This window comes from Rousettus aegyptiacus, unplaced genomic scaffold, assembly GCF_014176215.1.
Source record: "Rousettus aegyptiacus isolate mRouAeg1 unplaced genomic scaffold, mRouAeg1.p scaffold_m13_p_4, whole genome shotgun sequence".
Lineage (NCBI taxonomy): Eukaryota > Metazoa > Chordata > Mammalia > Chiroptera > Pteropodidae > Rousettus > Rousettus aegyptiacus.
Window position 1 is genome coordinate 157,492,652 of NW_023416307.1, and position 18,101 is coordinate 157,510,752.

The 18,101-nt window shown below is 54.7% G+C and overlaps 1 protein-coding gene across 11 annotated transcripts in view; it reads right to left on the reverse strand.

Annotated features, from left to right (window-relative positions):
* Positions 1 to 18,101, reverse strand: part of ITPR1 (inositol 1,4,5-trisphosphate receptor type 1) — a 260,469-nt gene that overhangs the window by 97,517 nt on the left and 144,851 nt on the right. For 7 of the 11 annotated variants that reach the window (XM_016133137.2, XM_016133135.2, XM_016133132.2 and 4 more), the window contains 7 exons: positions 15,377 to 15,502; positions 14,473 to 14,601; positions 12,934 to 13,054; positions 10,457 to 10,641; positions 6,707 to 6,855; positions 5,685 to 5,796; positions 1,305 to 1,337 (listed from right to left, as the gene is read on the reverse strand). In XM_016133137.2, coding sequence (XP_015988623.2) covers positions 1,305 to 1,337; positions 5,685 to 5,796; positions 6,707 to 6,855; positions 10,457 to 10,641; positions 12,934 to 13,054; positions 14,473 to 14,601; positions 15,377 to 15,502 — 855 coding nt within the window. The remainder of the gene's footprint in view (positions 1 to 1,304; positions 1,338 to 5,684; positions 5,797 to 6,706; positions 6,856 to 10,456; positions 10,642 to 12,933; positions 13,055 to 14,472; positions 14,602 to 15,376; positions 15,503 to 18,101) is intronic. The other 4 variants (XM_016133138.2, XM_016133136.2, XM_016133134.2 and 1 more) reach the window with 1 other exon arrangement.

The following is an 18,101-nucleotide window of genomic DNA, read 5'->3' on the forward strand; positions in this document are numbered from 1 at the left end:
CAGGAAGCAGCAAGGGCACTGCAGCCGCGCGGTTAATCGAGCCGTGCCTGGACCTCTTGCTCTTCTCACCTCTGTCCGCCCCGCAGGGCTCGGCCTCCGCACCTGCTGCTGTCTGCCTGACACATGGAGAAGGGCGTGTGCGAGCAGCCGGCCGGGCGCTCGGCCCGCTGGGGCCGCCGTGTGGCTGTGTGAGCGAATGGTCACCTATCCATCCTGAGCTCCGTGTCTGAGAGAACCGGCCCCGACGCACAGCCGCTGTGACACTTCCGGTCCTAAGCCTGGGATACCCCCGGGCGGTACCTGTCCCCACACGGCCCTTGCTGTTTCTGAAATGGTGGTGACAGGCGTGATACAGCAGATGCTATTTGGTGGCCCTTCCCCGCCCAGAGCACAGCATTCATTGGCCTCCCGGATGGACAGAAGCGGGCCGAAAGGTGATTTTTTTAAAACAGTCAAATCACATTTTTATCCAGTATGCTCGATTTGGCACGCAATTAAACCCCTCCAATCGCACACGTCGATTCCCCAATTAATCTTTTCCACTACCACATACCCAACAAGCATCTCATTCTAAAAATATGGCAAGAAACCCTGTGAAACAGTCACCAAAGACTAAATATTTTGGAGGCCCCCAAATCCCAAACAAAATAACCACCCCTCCGTCGGTCTCCAGAGTGATTCCCGTAAGTGAAACTAATTGGATCCCTAAGTTTGGAAGCCGTCAGGTGACCATGCAATTTCCTGACCACTCGGTAGCTTTCCTCGAAGAGAACCCACGGCTCTCGGACACTGCTACCCCGCTGCAAGCCTGCGGCTGCGACGTCTCAACGAGCCCTTGGAATTCGCACTTGGACGGAAGTGACCCCTCCCTCGCACTCGACGCTCTCCGACGTGGAGGCCAAGAGAGCAGCGGTTTTTAAACGCTTTCAGACTGGACCAGTGCCGCTGCCTCTCTTTGGAAAAGCAGCCCCGTTCCGATGACGGGCACACCGAGTTTCGGACAGGTTACCGGCCAGCGTCCACCACCAACTCAGCTGAGATTCTAGACAGTGAGCCACTGAAATCGTGTCTCAGTTTAGAAAATCTTTTATCTAGACTCACATGGGATCTCCAAGGACAAACGGCAAACAAACTCATGGCAAATGCTAACAACACAGACATGGAGGACGTGACTCATCCCCAGAAGGCACACGGCACAGGGTCAGACGCTGGACTCTGCAGAGACCAGGGGACGGGTCACAGGGTTCACCGGGAAAATGTCACGAAAACATCACATGGGACATTTAAAAAAATGAAATTAGGACCTCGGCATTATCCAATTCATCAATGGAAATTAGCTGGAAGAGAGAAAAAAGGGGAGAGAAAAAGGAGAAATTAGGGCAGGAAACCAGTCAGCCCAGAGTCCCAGGTTGCTGGTCGCTGTCTGGGTCGTGTGTCCGACCGCAGACTCAGTCTGTGGACGACGCCTCGTTAGATGGCGACCGCCTGAAGCGGTGCAGGCGTTTGGGACACCGCTGCCCCTCACAGTGACATCTGCTCTGAAACGTGCTGCTCTGGCATGAATGGGCAGGAGGCTGCCACACGCTGTCCCCGTGGCAGGCCTCAAACCTGGCAGGGCGCTCAAGCAGGAGCCCGGGCCTCGAACCTGGCAGGGCGCTCAAGCAGGAGCCCGGGCCTCGAACCTGGCAGGGTGCTCCCAGGAGCCCGGGCCTCAAACCTCGCAGGGCGCTTCCAGGAGCCCGGGCCTCGAACCTGGCAGGGCGCTCAAGCAGGAGCCCGGGCCTCAAACCTCGCAGGGTGCTCCCAGGAGCCCGGGCCCGCGCCGCTGCAGGTCTTCATGGGCATGGCCGCTGGTCAAAGCCATGAGCAAGGGTGCGGTCTCAGGGCACGGTTCCAGAAGAGGGTGGGAAAGCGGGTACAGGGCTAGCGTTAGGTCGAGTCCCATAGGACAGCTCTTCAGACTTGTTTTACTGTTCAGGCGGGGGTGAGGGGTAGGGGGCGGGGGTCCAGACTGGGGCTGGGCTGAACCAGGATCGGCTTCCATCAGCAAGTATTAAGATCGAAACACCCCAGGTTCAGAAGTGTCATATCCTGGCACTGCTCACAATCAAAACAAAAATCTCCCCCCACCCAAAGACGACAGGTGCTAACTCACATACTATTAGTAACAAGCAAACAATTTAACAGCCTCGAGTTCAAGAAAAAGAGCAAATGAGACCATTAACCGCACAGGACAGACGGCTGGCCCTTGACTGACTTTCATGCTGCTTCGTTACTGTTTAGTACACCTGGCAAATTTAGGTTGCTGTTAGAAACAGATACCTGGAAATGCTAATGCACCCTTTACTCATGAAGAGAAAAGCGCCAGCAACCAGCAGGGGGCTGGCAGGTTGTTGAAAAGGAAAACCCTGACGTTACCTGAGATCGAAAACGCCCTACTAGAGAACGAGCTACCCCTGTGGGCAGGGAATGCGGATTTTAGGTAAGTTCTGAGATGTCCGTTCGCGTTAATTCTTGGCCCCTGGATCTCTAACTGAAGTCGACGGCAGCGTGACGGACACCTACGGCAGGCTACAGAGCAGCCGAGACACGGAATAACTGTGCTCCCTTTTCCGGCGGGGTCTAGGGCTTGAAGGCTCCCATCAGTTAGAGAGGGGTTCAATTTTCAGGATATTCAGCTATGGAGGGTTTTTAAAAGAAAGAAAAAAAATGGACATGGTTTAATCTGCAGAGTAAAACTGAAGTTTAGCAGGCATGGTGCAGAGTGGTTGTGAAGCCCTGATAAAATTTTAAACTTAGAACGGTGAATACGCGAGAGAGAAGGATGCTGCCGAGTGTCATACGAAAATGAATGTTGTTGCTATTCGGGGGGTCATTTTTAATGCGCCACTGTCCCATCTAGTCTAAGCGACCACGGAACATGATCGCAGCTTCAGCGTCACACTTGTGGGTGGGCCTGGGCACATCCGAACGACGCTAATCTACTCACGACGAGGCCGCGGTGAGGAGCCGGGACTCTGACATCAGACCATCTGTCTGGGCTTCGATTCAGGGCTCTTCGCTGGACATGTGACCCCAGGCAATTTCTGAACCTCTCCGAGCCCGGTTCTCCCCTCCCCATCTCGGGTATAAAACAGTTACTAGTGACATCTGTCTCTGAGGCCGATCTGACGTTAAGGTAGGAGATGTGCTTAGCATAGGGGCTGGCGCACACCGAGAGGTCAATTAAGTGTTACCGGTGTCGCTGAAGACACTCTCTAGGACGCGGGCGGGCTGTGAAGAGCGTCAGGCGGTCTGAGCGTGATCGCCGCGCTTCGGCGTATTTGGCGGGGGGTGGGGGGGGGCTGTCACTGGCCCTCCTCAAACGAGCGGACCCGTACAAACACGGCGACGTTTTCAAACAGGATAAAAGTGACTTCGACTTTCTTCTTCATCTATGACCTTGCCTAAATTCTAAATGTTGAATGAAAAAGTAGGGATGGGTAAAAAGACCTAAGTCTCACCGATTTTAAAGATTAAAACTTAGAAAGAACTTGGCCCACGGACATGGTGGACGCCACCGTGGACGCCTGGGGAAGGCGGACGAGGGCACGGCCCTGCGAGCTGGGAACCCGGGGCGCCGGCCTTGATCCTGCCACACGCTTCCCACGTGACCTTGGGGAGTGACCTCGGGCTGTCGCCTCGGCTCTCGGCCATGGCCATCTCGTGGGCATGACTAATGTCCTCCCCAGGCGAACAAGGCTGTGAGCTGTGGCCGACTTCCGGTCATGGACCCCTTCCCGGCGAGCAGTACCCCCTGCCCTCTTACCCTGGCTCGCTCTTCCTCCACGAGCTTAACAATAGGCAGTTGCCGCAGCATCTCGGGGCTGGTGTGTCCGGGGTCTGTGACAATGTCCCAACGGGCATTGATCGGCAGGGCACGGCGGTGAGGGGGGAATCCCCTCCACGTGGCCCCTGAGACCCTGACCTACGCATTCATCAGCCACCAGCACTTCTACCTCCCGTGGCGTAAAACGACAAAGGGGAATGAGCGCGTAACCACGCCTCGCAATGCGCACTGGAGGGGAGATGCCCAGTTCACTCAGTTATAAAAAGGAACAGCTATTCTAAAGAGGAGAAGACTGTGGTCGCCGCATTTTGAAATCAAGTTTTATGCCCCCAAGGTGCAAATATATTTAGCTGGTTAAGGCCCTTTTAGGGGATTCTACCTTATTATGGAGAGTGAATGTATGTAACTAGAATCGTATTTTTAAACCACGTCTTCAAGCTCACTTTAGGAAAAATAACGATCTCGTGGAATAAGTAGTTACTATTCACTTGTCTGGCAGGTGCGGTCTCTGCTGCCTGCCTTCTCCCGGTCCAGGCGTTTGTATGAGAGGCCATCTCATCGCTGGCCACCTGAGCCGGGGCTCTTTGCTTTTATTATTTATATTTACTCTTTTCTGGCAGCCCTTGCCACAAAATTCCTCCTGAGTTACAGATATTTACTTTCTAATTACTCAACATCCGTCCATCTTTCAATGCATCGATTTTAAAAGTTTAGAGTGACATTGAAAAGGCTCGTGGTTGGGGGACAGTGGGGGAATGAAGCTGCAAAAAAAAAAAAAAAGTGCACTTTTCTGTTCTACTTTTTTCTTATTCAAAGACTCACGTGAACTTGCTCTAATGTTAATGGTAGATATCACTCAGGTTAGAAAGCAAGATTCTGTCTGCGGCCACGCCACCCTGAACAAGCCCGATCTCGTCTGATCCTGGAGGCTAAGCAGGTCGGGCCCGGTTAGTACCTGGACGGGAGACCGCCCAGGAAGACCAGGTGCTGAAGGCATTTAAAAAAACAAAAAAGGCCAGATTCCTGCAGACTTTTGAACTTGCGGTAGTCTGGCTGTCACCATCCGTTTTGACAAGGCGGGCCATGATTTGTAATCACCAAGGCTTCTTCACAGAGTTGACTACACAAGTTACTGGGTGTTTTGATCACTGAATGATATCAGTGTGTTCATCTACTCAGAAAACGCCGCTGACAGCGGCTGGGAGACAATCAGTGAACATTATCCACCTCAAATGCAAACTGGTGGGATTTCGACTCAGGCCCGGGCTTTCTGGGAGGAGGAAGGGGGCCGAAAGGGGCACTGTTTTTATCCTACTTGGACCAAAACGGGAAGTGTGAGTCATGTTCTCTGCAGACCCTTCCTCGTCGCACATGCTAAGCAGCGTCACGCCCCAGGGACTGTCCGCTTCCTAATTCCAAGCAGACGTGGTGACACGTTTGGCCGCCTTAATTCTAGTTAGAACTGGAGGGGGCTTAACACCCCGGCAGGACTGTGCGACGCCTCACCAGGACGCAGCCGGCGAGCCCACGGGCGTGCTCAGCTGGGACCCCGCAGACAAAAACGCGTGTCTCACACACGAGACGTCTGCGTTCACGGTGGGTGCTCGCGTGGTCGGAGAACCGTGTTATTGCTGTTTCTCTCGACAGTAGGTTACGTGGCGAGCAGCCTGAGAGAGACAACTGAATATGTGTGGCTTTTAAAGGAGATGGCCGTGGGGCCAGCTACCCTTGGGGCAGGATCAACAGTTTAAAAAGGAAGTTAACCCTTCCGTGGACAGGCCTGAACTAAGGGGGATTTCCAGCCCTGCCCCCACCCAGCAGAAACCCCGTGTTGACGGGACGTGAGACGCGGCACCTTCTCTCCGTAGCCTCTGTCCTTGGTCATCATTTCGCGGAGGGTCTGCAGGACTTTGATGCAGAGTTTCTCCTCGTTCTCCTCCAGCAGCTGTTTCGTGTGCTTGATCAGCCTGAATGGGGCGGGGGGGTGGGTGGGGAGCACACATCACATCACTGCAGCACGTCTGCATCAAGAACCACGCTGCCAGCAACTGACTGCCACTCTCCGGGCAATGAACGGACACGTGTCAAGGACTCCCGGGTCAGGCGGGCCTGGGGCACGCTCCGCGAGGGGAGCCGGCCTCGCCGAGGAGCAGCAGCGACACCTGCTGGCCGGCGGCAGCACGCAGGCTCGGGGGCAGAGCCGGTCACACCCCACGGGGAGAGTGCAGGGAGGGGCGGGACAGACGTCCACTCGGACCGGCTCGTTTCTGCAGGGCAGCTGTACGAGGGCAGCTGGTGACATGGCTAGAACGTGCCAGCGGTACAAAACACCGCGTGAGGATGGCGGCAGAGGCGGGCACAGACTGTCCCCTTTCCCACAGTCTGGTCCTTGAGGAGCCCTGAAAAGTAAGCCGGACGGCAGGGGCCGCCCTCCAGCTCCCTCCAGCTCCGCAGAGCAGCAGCCTCAGGGTAAAACTCAAATGGAGTTTCCCGGCCAGGTGGTCAAGAGGCCAGTCCTTTCTCTTAGATTACGCCCCAGGGTTAAACGAGGAATCTACAGACTCCTTAGGAAAAGACTGTGGGGCCCCGGTGAGTCGCAGTTTTGAGGGCAGAAGGGTCGTGACGTTTTTCGGGTCTGTGTCGTAGCCCCTGGTGGGCAGGGTAAGTCCTTGCTGAGCAGAAGACGAAAGGACGGGTGTGTTGTTAAAAGGAGACATGCTCACAGAACCGCGGCGAGGCCTACGGACTCACTGGGGCACGTCAGAGCAGGACGCGTCGAGGTCGAACACCGGGCTAGCGTCCCCTTCTTCAGGAACGACTGCTCTGTCCGGCCACAGGGCTCAGAGACCGGCCGCCCCGGCGACAGACGCCACTTACTTGCAGATGAAGCCGCCGCTCTCGCACTTCCGCCTGGCGTCGGTGTTCTCGGGGAAAAGCAGCTCGGGCCTGTGCAGAACGTCCACCAGCACGGACAGCTCGGCCTGGACCAGGGGCCGCAGCCGGTCCTCCAGCGCCGACACGATGTCCTAGAACGGAGCACGGCGTGGTGAGCCACTGCGGCCGAAGCCGACCGGGGAGGGCGAGAACGTTCGCTCCCCGCCTGCAACACGAGCACGGCCCTGGCTGGCTTAGAGGGACTTCAGGACTGTCTGGCGCTGACCCCACATTCTTACAGACATTGCCCAGTGGTGCCTGAAGCATTAGCCCCGATGCCGAAAACAAAGTGGAGACAGGTCTACACCCCACCAGCCCTTCCCTCGAGGGGGTCTTTATGCTACTTGGGGGATCATTCCATATATTTTAAAATATGATGCAAAGGATACATTCGACCACATGGAAAGATGTCTACGGTATGAGTGCAAAAAATGGTCAAGCAATATGATTATATGATCCGATCTTCATAATCATCCATAGCCACAGGATACACACCAACTATCACTAAGACATCACTAGTGGTTTCCTCTGGGTGGTGGGATTACAGGAGAGTCTAATGTTCTCTACGTCGGTATCGTGAATACCGTCACATGACTTTCGATGAGCATGAAGCATTTGCACAATACAAAGTCGTATAAAAACGAGAACACAAATGAACGAACATGCTGTATCAACATGCTAAGTACATGTACCCTGAGAGCATGATGGTCTTCAAATGCAAAACACACAGCTCTGGGAAAGGAAAACAGAGAGAAGTTGAAAGAGCAGCAAAACCAAGACAACGAACACCATATAGAGGCAAATGGCAGGAAACGGATGAGAAGTTATGGCCAAAAGATGCTGCCGCTTGCTGCACGGCCCGGGAACGGAGGCCCCGACCAGGCGCAGAGCACGGCCCAGCGGGTAACGGAGGCGGACCCGGTTAACCGAGGGGCTCTGCATGGGAAAGGCCACTTAAACCGCATCCGCCCCAAGTGGGGACCCGAATTTCAGAGGCCATGGTCAATGAAGAACTGATCGATCTTTTACCAGAAACTAAAAAACGTGAACATTTTACTTTACCTTATGTTTAATAAAATTTGTAATCACTCAGTAATATTTAGGAATAACGAAGAATGCATGAGTGAATCAAGCTATTTTGGGGGGTTGGGGGGGTAGCAATTTTCCCGAGACTGTAAGGGTACGCTGCGACATTCCTCGGTTCACGTTGACTTTCGCAGCACAGTCAAAAAAGAGGGTCATTTTGGCAAAATTCTCTGGGAGTTTCATCAGTTTCCCCAACAGCTTCCTGTCTGAAAAGCACCCCATTCTCTCTTTTTCAATAGTTACTGGTCCTAACTTGCAAATCTTTAGCTGTCGACAGCACTGGATGGAACTGAAGCAGTTCTTCGACTTCGCGTTCACGAGATCCTGCATCTTTTGCAATGTCTGAACTCTACATTGCAATCGATTTGCATTGTATCGTCAAATGCGCAACATTCGGCAATCGGAGAGACCGACACACGGGGATGGCGAAGCGATGGGCGGGGAAGGGTGCTCGTGTTAAGTGCAGGGGCATCCGAATGGGGATCAATCACGGAAGCGGCCGGTCTGCAAGTGAATGTTCTTACACGTGACAGCGTTTGCTGCGCTGAGACGCAGACAGCTCATTAGATCATGAGGACCCTCCCTCTCGGCCACTGGCCAAATCTTTATAACGACCAATATCTGTACTTACGTATTTTATTTTACTCTCTAAGAATATGCAAAACCAATCTGCGAAGAGCAAAAGCAGCTGGTGCGTTTGACCACAGGTAACTCATTCGGTTGGCACAGACTAGAACGCGCCGAGCGCTCGGCTATGCGTCTACAACGCGCCTCCTTCCTAAAAGCACGTGAGGTCAAGACGCCCTCGCTCAGGGAGCGCGCGACCTTTAAGAACCAGCGTGCCACGGGCTGCACGTCTCTCTTTGACCCGCGAAGCCCCGCCTGCCTCCCTGGCTGCACGGCTCCGGCCACACTGACCTTCCTTTCGTCCTTGAATGCCCCGGAGCGCCATGTTCTCTCCTGTATGACGTCTTTACATTTGTTTCTCGTCAAATTTTTTTCTTTACGTAAGTCTTACATTTCCCTGATCTTGGCTCAAACGGAACGTTAGCAAAGTCTTCCTTGATCACGATCCCGAGCCCAGGCAAGACTGGTTTCCTCATCAGAGTCTCCCATGGCACTGCTCACCTGTCCGCTTCATTTGTCCCCTTGTCATTCTTGTCATTCTACTTTTATCTGTGTGATTAGCTGACTAATGTCCATCTTCCTCCCAAAACTCTACAAACAAAAAGATCGTTTCTGGTTTTGCTCACCGTCAGTGTGGCGCTGACGAATGAATCAGTGAGCCCTGGTCTTTCGGTAAGTTCTATAGCCTCGGGGAGGTCCACTTATTCCATCTAACAGTAATGACTGCTACAGCCACAGCAGTGACGGCAACAGCAGCAGTAACCATCACCACAGCGCTCACCGACCGCGTGCTCGGCGCCCGTCGGCCCCTGCTCTGCGTGCTTCCTGTGCATTGTGCCGTCCGACGACAGCCACCACGACACATCCCACCTCGCACACCCTGCCAACCACATGCCACTGATGTCTGTTCCGTAAAGTGGTGGCCTATGCGCCCTCTCCTTGAACCCGAGTGGACCTCTGTGACTGCCGTGACTAACCAAGGACCGCGGGAGTGGTGCTGTGACTCCTGGAGCCAGGCCACGAAGGCAGGGCGGCCCCCACTGGTCTCCCTGGAGCCTTTCACCCGGGATCCGCCACGCTATGAGGAAGCTCAGAGCCCACGTGGAGGCCACCCGGAGATGTTTCGGCCAACCTCTCCGGCTGGGGCCCCGGCTATCAATCAGCCTGGACTGCCAAACATGCGACTGAGCAAGAATTCCAGACGAGTCCGGCCAGTCGCCACCTGACTGCAACCGCAGGCGCGGACCTGAGCAGGGCATCCCGCTGTGCCCAGGCAGGCTCCGGAACAGCCAAAGCGTAAAGGCCCTGCTACCGTGACTTGCCATGGGGGCGAAGACGATTGAACACGCTGCCCACTCGTCTCGATCCTCACACCGACCCCGCGAGGTGGACGCCACGATCGCCCTACCGTGCGAGCACCGAAGCGACTTCCCCGAGGCCCCACTCACTGTTTCTAAGCAGCGGAGCCGGACCCAGGACCCTGGCCTGCGGTCACACTCTTAACCACTGTGCCAACTCGAAGGACCTGCGACTCCGAGAGAAGCACCAGAGGAGCCCGTGAAGAAGCCGCTGAGGTGTGTCTGTGTTTACCGTCCCTCTCACACCTTAACAGGACAGATCTCTTCGCAGGTACCGAGCACAAGGGCATCACCTAGCCGGGACTTGGTCCCGCCTCTGCTTTCGCCTGGCTCATCCTGACACAAAACACTTCTCCCTGGACTATTAGGCTCGTTTACCTGCTGATTCAAGAGGCTCCATATCCCAGGGCGCTGGGGGATGCCCCCCGTAGGTCCTCACCCTGAGCACCCGCTTCTAACCCTCACCTGCCTGCCTGGGAAGAGCGTAACGAGGACCTGTGAGCGGAGTAACCCTGACTGGCCGTGACGGCCAGGGGCGCGTCCCTCCTGGCCCCACTCACATCACCGCATGTGACCGTCCGCTCGCCTCACCGGCTGCCTCCCGCGGCCAGCCTGGGGTTACCTGCAGTCTCTCGATGATGTTCCGATAGTCTCTGGAGGCCGCCAGCACGGAGTCCCTGCGGGCCGCATTGCGGGCGGACAGCCGCCAGCTCATGGCGGTCTTCTGCACGATGTTGTGGGACTTTAGGAAGAGGTTGTTGACTTGGCTGTCCAGGTCCACAGGGATGGCGATGGCCCGGCTCTTGGCTGTGCGGGAGAAGGGGTCTCATGAGCCCGCCGCTCCCACGGGAGACGCCCGAAGACGGGTCGCCTCCCCTTACCCGCCAGGCGGGCTTCGCCCGCGCGCACAGTGGGTCAGCGTGCACCCCGACGGGCTCAACCGAGCTCCGTCACCCTGCAGGTTCGGGGTTCCAATGTGAGCTCTGGGGGGCGGGGGGGGGTGGTAAACAGCTTTGAGGGACGTGACATGTGCTAAGTTACACAGCTCAGGTTAAAGGTCAACGGGTTTCCTCAACGCATGGCTTTAAGGCCCGCAATGTGTTCACATATTTTAAGAATTATCGAGACGGGGCACTCATTTGGCCAATGAACCAATTTTCCAAAACTCCTCTTTCAAGCTGGGTGTTCGACTCAGTGCTGTGAGCTGTTCCGGCCCCGCGGGCTCGCATTTCCCACTAAGGACATGAAAGCGCGAGTCTAACCAGGAGAAAAGCGTCAGTCGAACCCCCAGTGGGGGGCGGGCCACAGGACACGGCAAGCTGCCCAGGCTGCCAAGGTCACAAACAGCGAGCGCACTCTGAGAAGCTGTCGGAGGCCAGAGGGGGCTGCAGAAGCCTGCCAACTGATGCAACGTGGTGGCCTCGGCCGAATTCTGGGACGGAAAAGGATGTCGGTGGAGGAAGCGGTGAAGACCACCTCAAAGCCAGTTAGCGGCCATGTGCCAACACCAGTTCTGATCGGTGGCACCTGGCAATGCCAGACGGTGACGGCGGAGGAACGGGGTGACGGGTATGCGGGGACTCTGTGTTGTCTTGGTAACTTTCCCATAGATCCAAAATTATTCCAAAATAAAAAGTTCTCTTGGAAAAGGAAGACCATGGATACTAACAATCCTTTTTTTCATGTTAGAAATTTACCAGCCTTCCAACACCATGACAACTACCGCCTGCCTCCAGTCACGGGACCGGAAGCCAAGGTGTCCTACCACCTGTACCTGACTGTGAAAACAGCTCCAGCCCCCTGGAAGCGGGGTATGAAAAACAGTTGTTTTGATCCCAACAAAATCACAATTTAGGGACAGGAACCATCGGCCAGACGACAAACTTCTAACGGTTTAATACAGAAGGTAGGAAATTGGAAAAAAATACAAATAATATAAAACTAAAAAGTAAGATGCGCAGGAAACACTCATCTCAGCTAGAAACTACGGGCCTGCAGTGCCCTTTGTAAGTTGGAAACCGGGGACACGGGGTGTGATTTGCGTCCGGGGGGCGTATTCCCCAGTGGGCACAGGCTGGGCCCCTGGGTTCACGTCCCTTCATGCTTGTCTCTTCTCATCACTGTTGAGATGATGAAAACATTTCCTCTAACAAGCACTGAGCCGGTCAACTCGGCGACTTGCCCAAATTTTAACGGCCTCGTGGTGCATGGCCATATAAGGGCAGAGGAGAGGGCTACCGGGGGTTCTGTCTCAGAGCCCCATTTCTGAGATGTCACATCAGGAACCTGTAAGGTACAGACCTCCAAAAGCCTACTCTCTCATGAAAGAGTGCCACATCGATAATAAAGACACCAATACCTACAACATGAGAGTAAAGGAAATTGGGCGACGAGCCCTAATAAACAGTCTGGACTCACTGAACAGCTACTAAGCTGCTGGGGACCCCGGACCTGTCTTTGCTGATGACGGCTGCAGGGACCTAAAGCATTACTACAGGCAGATAACTCTCCTCAAATTCAGGCAGGATGATCATGCCTTTGCATAGCATTTACGGGGGGAACGGGGCAAAGTAGTAGGGTCTGATGAAGTCGGGGTGAAGGGAGCAGTAACTTTCCAACTTCCTCTTATGGCTGAGAGATGCTACGTGGGGGGACAGGGGGGGATGGAAACCCACTCATCACTGACAGGCATGAGGGAGCAATGCACCATTTCTGAGAAAGGGTGTTGCTTGGGGCCAGATGAGTGCTTTGTGGGAAATCAAGTTTCCACAAGGTCAAATACATTTACAGGAGGATGCAAATGGCTTTCTCGGATGAGGGACTTCCCAGGGCCTTGAATAAGCTTGCGGGCACTGAGGCCTGCCAAAAGTTGCCTAATGTCTAGCTGTGGAATCTTGTTTTTCAAAGCCTCTCCTTCTTTGGGACTGGCTGGTGCTTAACTCTGGGGGTGTCTGGCCCGGTGTGGGAGGGCGCGGCTTGGGAGCTGAGCCCCTGGTTCCCGGGCGTGGAGCCTCCCAGGTGTTTAGGGAACGCCGGCCTTTGCTACTGCGGGGCAGTTCGTGTCCACCACGCTGACTCCGACCCGCACCGGTACCTTACCCACGTCAGAGAGCACCCGGATGCAGCTCTCCACGGACGCTTTCTGGCTCGGCACCAGCCAGTTGCAGTGGTAAACCCGGAAGACGCCTTGCAGCAGCTGCACGAAGACGGGCTGGCGGGTCTGCGAGAGAGAGAGAGAGAGAGAGGCCGAGGGAGAGGCCACGTGAAGGCATGTGCAGATCACTCACGCACTGATCGGGAAGGGCTGACGCCGATGAGCTGGGGTCCCGGCCTGGCCAAGGGAGAAAGAGCCAGAAGCACTTTGAGGCCATGCAGAAGCCAGGTGCGATCTGACAAAGGACGCCTGACGGCGAGGAGGGGCCTGGAAACCGGCATTCTCGCCCAGGTCCCAACCAGCCGCGTGGCTTCGAGCAAGTTACCTCGCCTCTCTGAACCTGGGCTTTGTCCAGCACGTAACTAACTAAACAGACTGAGGCAGATCGACCCCAAAGTTCCTCCCAGATGTCACTTCGTGTGAGTAGAACCTACGCTGTTCATCAGCAAAAACCAACTGGTGAGTGGATCTCGCCTGGAATGCTCCCACGTGTTTATTTTTGGCAGCGTCTTCGATGATATGAAAGCAAAGCCGATGGCTGCTCTTCGCAAGTCCTAACTCACCGTAGAGGAATCCTGCAACGTTAGCACCTGGCGGGACTCACTCCTCGCCAGGACGGTATGAATTCGTACTCGTTTTAAAATGAGCGACCTCATACATCCACCTAGTCAGTTTGACGGTGACTTTCGGGATGCATCTAGAAGCTATAATTTGGTCTCCACCTACCGCTACCGTAGTCAGGGCAGCTTCGGACCTGGCAAAGATCACCGTGACGCTGAGCTGCTCTGCCGGTCTTCAGTTTGGGGGGCGGGGGCTCACTCGGCCCCTCCAAAAACAGTGGGAGCTAATGCAGCAAAGAAAAAAGCGTCGAAAACCTCCAGAGAGGACTCCGAGATGAATGGAAAACCACCAAAAGTACTAGGGGGAAAGGAAGTCCATTACAAGAAAAACGACAACGAAAACCAGGTTAATGCAATCCAGCGCCTCCTCCACGAACACTGGCTAGAGAACGTCCACGTCTTTCTTAAGTGCTACACGCCTCGCGGGGGCCCAGGCTACACTCCCTTGACGTGGCAGGTACCTTAACGCCACAGCAGAAACTCGAAGGCCCATCGAGGCTGAAAGCAAGCATCCAGAAGGACTACGAAGCGATGGTGAGCTAGAGTGGACGTCGGGGCGCTCTGACGCCCCGAGTCCGTGCTCTGCGCACTCAGTCCTCCTGGCAAACGCACCCTTCTCACGGCTTCCTTCGGGAAGTCCTCTCTGATCCGCGCCTCACGGCCATCCCAGACGGTGACCGGGTGACCACAGAGGATAGGGCACAGGGAGCCTGAGGGACTGGCCGCGAAGCCCGGATGCTCGGTCCCCAAGCACAGTGGGCCCGTTAACGAGGACATGTGCCACGTGCCAGGCCCTGTGCCCAGCGCTCTGCGCAGCCGGCCGAGGCCCGTCGTGGGCTCCGGCCCCAGGTGTGCGTGTCTCACCTGCAGAGTCGTGCTCTGGTCTGAGAAGGGAGAGCTGAAGAACGTGGTCACGATGCTCATGACAATCTCGGTCACATACTTCTCCAAAACCGAGTCGGCGTGCTTCCGGTCACTGGTGTTGTTACAGGCCTGGGGGCAAAGGGCAGCGTCGGCCGTTACAGCGAGGCCTGCACGTCCGCTGTGGCCGTTCCTGCCGCTCGCCCTTGACCAGGGTGGGGGGCGGCGGGGAGGCCTGCGGGTCATTACTCTCCCCCGAAGAGACAGCAATGGTAAACACACCTTTTTTCCCCTTTTAACATCACATTGTTTCTGAAATTGGGATTCACCTCACAATCATTTTCTGAAGAACCTTGTTACTTCTCCCCCTCCCCCCACTCCACCACCACGAAACTCCCGTTAGCCCACAGAGCGCCTTGCTGAGCGGGGGCTTCGGCTTTAGGTGGACGTTAAGCTCAGCGCAAAACCAAACCAAGAGCACTGACCCCCCCCCCCTCCCGCCCTCCCCTGCAGGTCAGGAAACCAGACGGAAGTGAAGGCTTTGCAGATCCTCCACTCCAGCCCGCAGGAGAAACGCTCCGCTCAGGAAGGAGACACACGTTGTCGAGGAAAAGAAAACATTACACAAACTCGACTTTAATGTGTCCCAGGTGACTGCTCACAGATTGATCCACGAAGGGTGAAATGAAAACCAGAAACAACCCGTCCTCCCTGAAGCCTGAGGCGTAAACTACGCTACGGGTGAAGGGGTGAGCACCACGTCGGCCTCCTGTGGCACGGGTGAGCGAGGTGAGACGACGGGACTGTTTTCCTCACGTCTACACAGGGACGCTTGGGCACGCGCACACACTCGCTCCACGCACGCACGCACGCACGCGGACCGCCCCGCAGCTCCAGAGAGCCGTACCCGGCAGATGTCCACGAGGAAATTCTCGAACAGCTTCCACATGTGGTTGCTGGTGTAGATCTCCTTCATCTCCACCTCCGTGTCCACGTAGCAGTGATTGAGGAAGTTAATGTACGCGATTTTCACCTGGAAGACAACAGGTGCAGGCTTCTGCGGACCCACCTGGCACACGAGTCCCTGAGCAGCTGCCTCGTCTGAACGGCGGCAAGGGTGGACCCAGAGGGTCGCTCTGTTCTCCCCTGCCAGCTCGCACCTCCGTGATCTTTCGGTATGGAAAGTTCACACCGACAAAATTCCAAAACATGAAGGTTTTGGAAGAGAATAATTTCATGAGTTCAAGGCAAAGAACGGCATAAAAATCTCTGGCCTTAGGAGAGATGGTGGACAAGTCCGACTACATAAAAATTAAAGATTTCTGTTCATGGAAAGACACCATTAAAAGAGCTCAGTGCCATGAGTTGGGAGAAGCCCTTTGCAATGCATATCCCAATGAAGAATTCCTCCAGGTGTGTGTAAGACGGGCACGCAGAGAGGAAAAAACAGGCGAAACACCTGATCCGATACTTTCTGAAAGCATTATCGAACGTCAAAAAAATGAACAAAAAAAAACACATGTTCAACCTCATTTAGTGATCGAGGATGTAGGAATTAAAACGACTATGAGATATCACTCCCGCCACACTGAACAAAGCGAAGGGTCCGAAGGCGCTGGGAGCGGGCGGGGCTGTGGGGCGCCCCGGGGGACAGGATGGCGGCTGGAGCGGCGGCTGGGAAACCACGGGGCGTCCTCGAGTCGAGTGGAAGAAACGCACGCCCACGACCCGACACTTCCACGTCGAAACGGCCGGCCGGAGAGAGGCAGGCCCGCGGCCAGGACGCGCGAGCCCAGCCCCCTCGGGCCCGGTGCCACCAGCTGCGACGCTCGGCTCCTAAGAGCCCAACACTGGAGACGGCCGGAATGAGCGTCGAGAGAAACACGGGAGTGCCGGGCACGGGACCGGGCCGCGGGGACACTCTGTGCAAAGGAAATCACACGGCTGCCCACAGGACGGACGGGTCTTAACTCGAGGCTGAACCTCGAAGGGCACAGAATAAGAAAGGAAGTCCGGAAACCGGCAGAACTAAACCATGTTGTTTGGGGACACACAAGGAAAAGCGACATGCGCGTCGCTCACGGCTGCCTCCAGCAGGGACGCCTCCGGGGGAGGCAGGATGCGGGGACCGGATGCGGGACGGTCTCGTGCTCTTTCCTGACCTGTGCTGGTTACACAGCTATTCCTGTCCTAATCGTCCTTATGAGGCATTCATGTGCCTTTCCGTGCTTACGTTGTATTTCAAACAAAAATGGGTTAAAAAAAAAAAAACTAATATTATACCTCCCTTTCACAATAAGAGAAATGCAAATTAAAACTATGTCAAAATATCACTTTTGTCTATCAGATACGTGAGAATCCATAAGTTCGCTAGCAGACTGTATGAGAAAGAGGTGAGCTCGTCACTTTCTTGTTATGATTATTATCTCATTATATCCTTATAAGGTGGACATTCATGGAGAATAATGGTATATCCACAAAATAAAACTTCACATAACTATAAAAACAACAGAATGGGACGCTCTTTATGGACTGATATGAAAAGAAGAACAGTACACCTAGAATATTACCTTCTGTGTTAAAAAAAATGGGGGGTGGGGAGTAGAGTAAACATAATTGTTTTTAAGTAAAACTCTGGAAGGGTATACAAAAACATAATAAATGATTTTCTGTGGGGTGAGCGGGGACAGATCAGGAGATTTTTCTTAGTCTACTCCTTTACATCAGAGGTCCCCAACCCCTGGGCTGAGGACCGGTACCGGTCCGTGGCCTGTTAGGAGCCGGGCTGCACAGGAGGGGAGCGGCTGGCGGGCGAGCGAGCGAAGCTCCATCTGTATCTGCAGCCGCTCCCCAGCGCCAGCATCACCGCCTCAGCTCCGCCTCAGAGCATCAGGCATTAGATGTTCATAGGGGCACTGGTCCCTGGTGCCACAAAGTTGGGGACCGCTGCTTTATAATCTTTGCAGTTTGAACTTCTCAAAATGTATTACCTTCTCAAAAATTAACCTAAAAATATAACACCATATCGACTTAATACATACTACATATGCTATGTATACACACATCTTAAGTTTAAAATATGAACTACTGGTATGTGTCTCAAAGAATACAAGGATAAAATATACCCCATATGACCTATTTTGTTGTCATTAGCAGCCAATATGTGTGAACAGGAAAAAGGAAAGCCTGGAGGGAATGGCTCCCAAAACCTGACAGGCATTTATTGTGGCTGGAATTACAGATTATTTTCCTTTTCTTATAGGTTACCTATCATTCCTTCTTATTTTATGTCGTTCGTTATTTTTGCAATACGAGTTTTCATTCTCAGGAGTAAACTTACAGACTAGGTCTTGCATTCCTGTGGACCGTATCTCAACCCGCTCTTAACTCATGTGAGTCCCTGGGGGTCAAATCCTCGGCTGGACGGGCTGGACCCGCGGAACGGGAGCACCGCAGCTGCCCTCGCCCTTCTCAGGGGGACGGAAGGAGAGACCAACACCCCCACACCCCTTCTGCACGGAATCCCACCGAATCTCCCAGCGAAAGGAGCCGCACATCCCTGGCCCGGGAGGTCCCGTCGGGACAGCCCGCAGGGCCACGCGGAGGGCCACGGGGAGGGCGCGCCCTGGCCG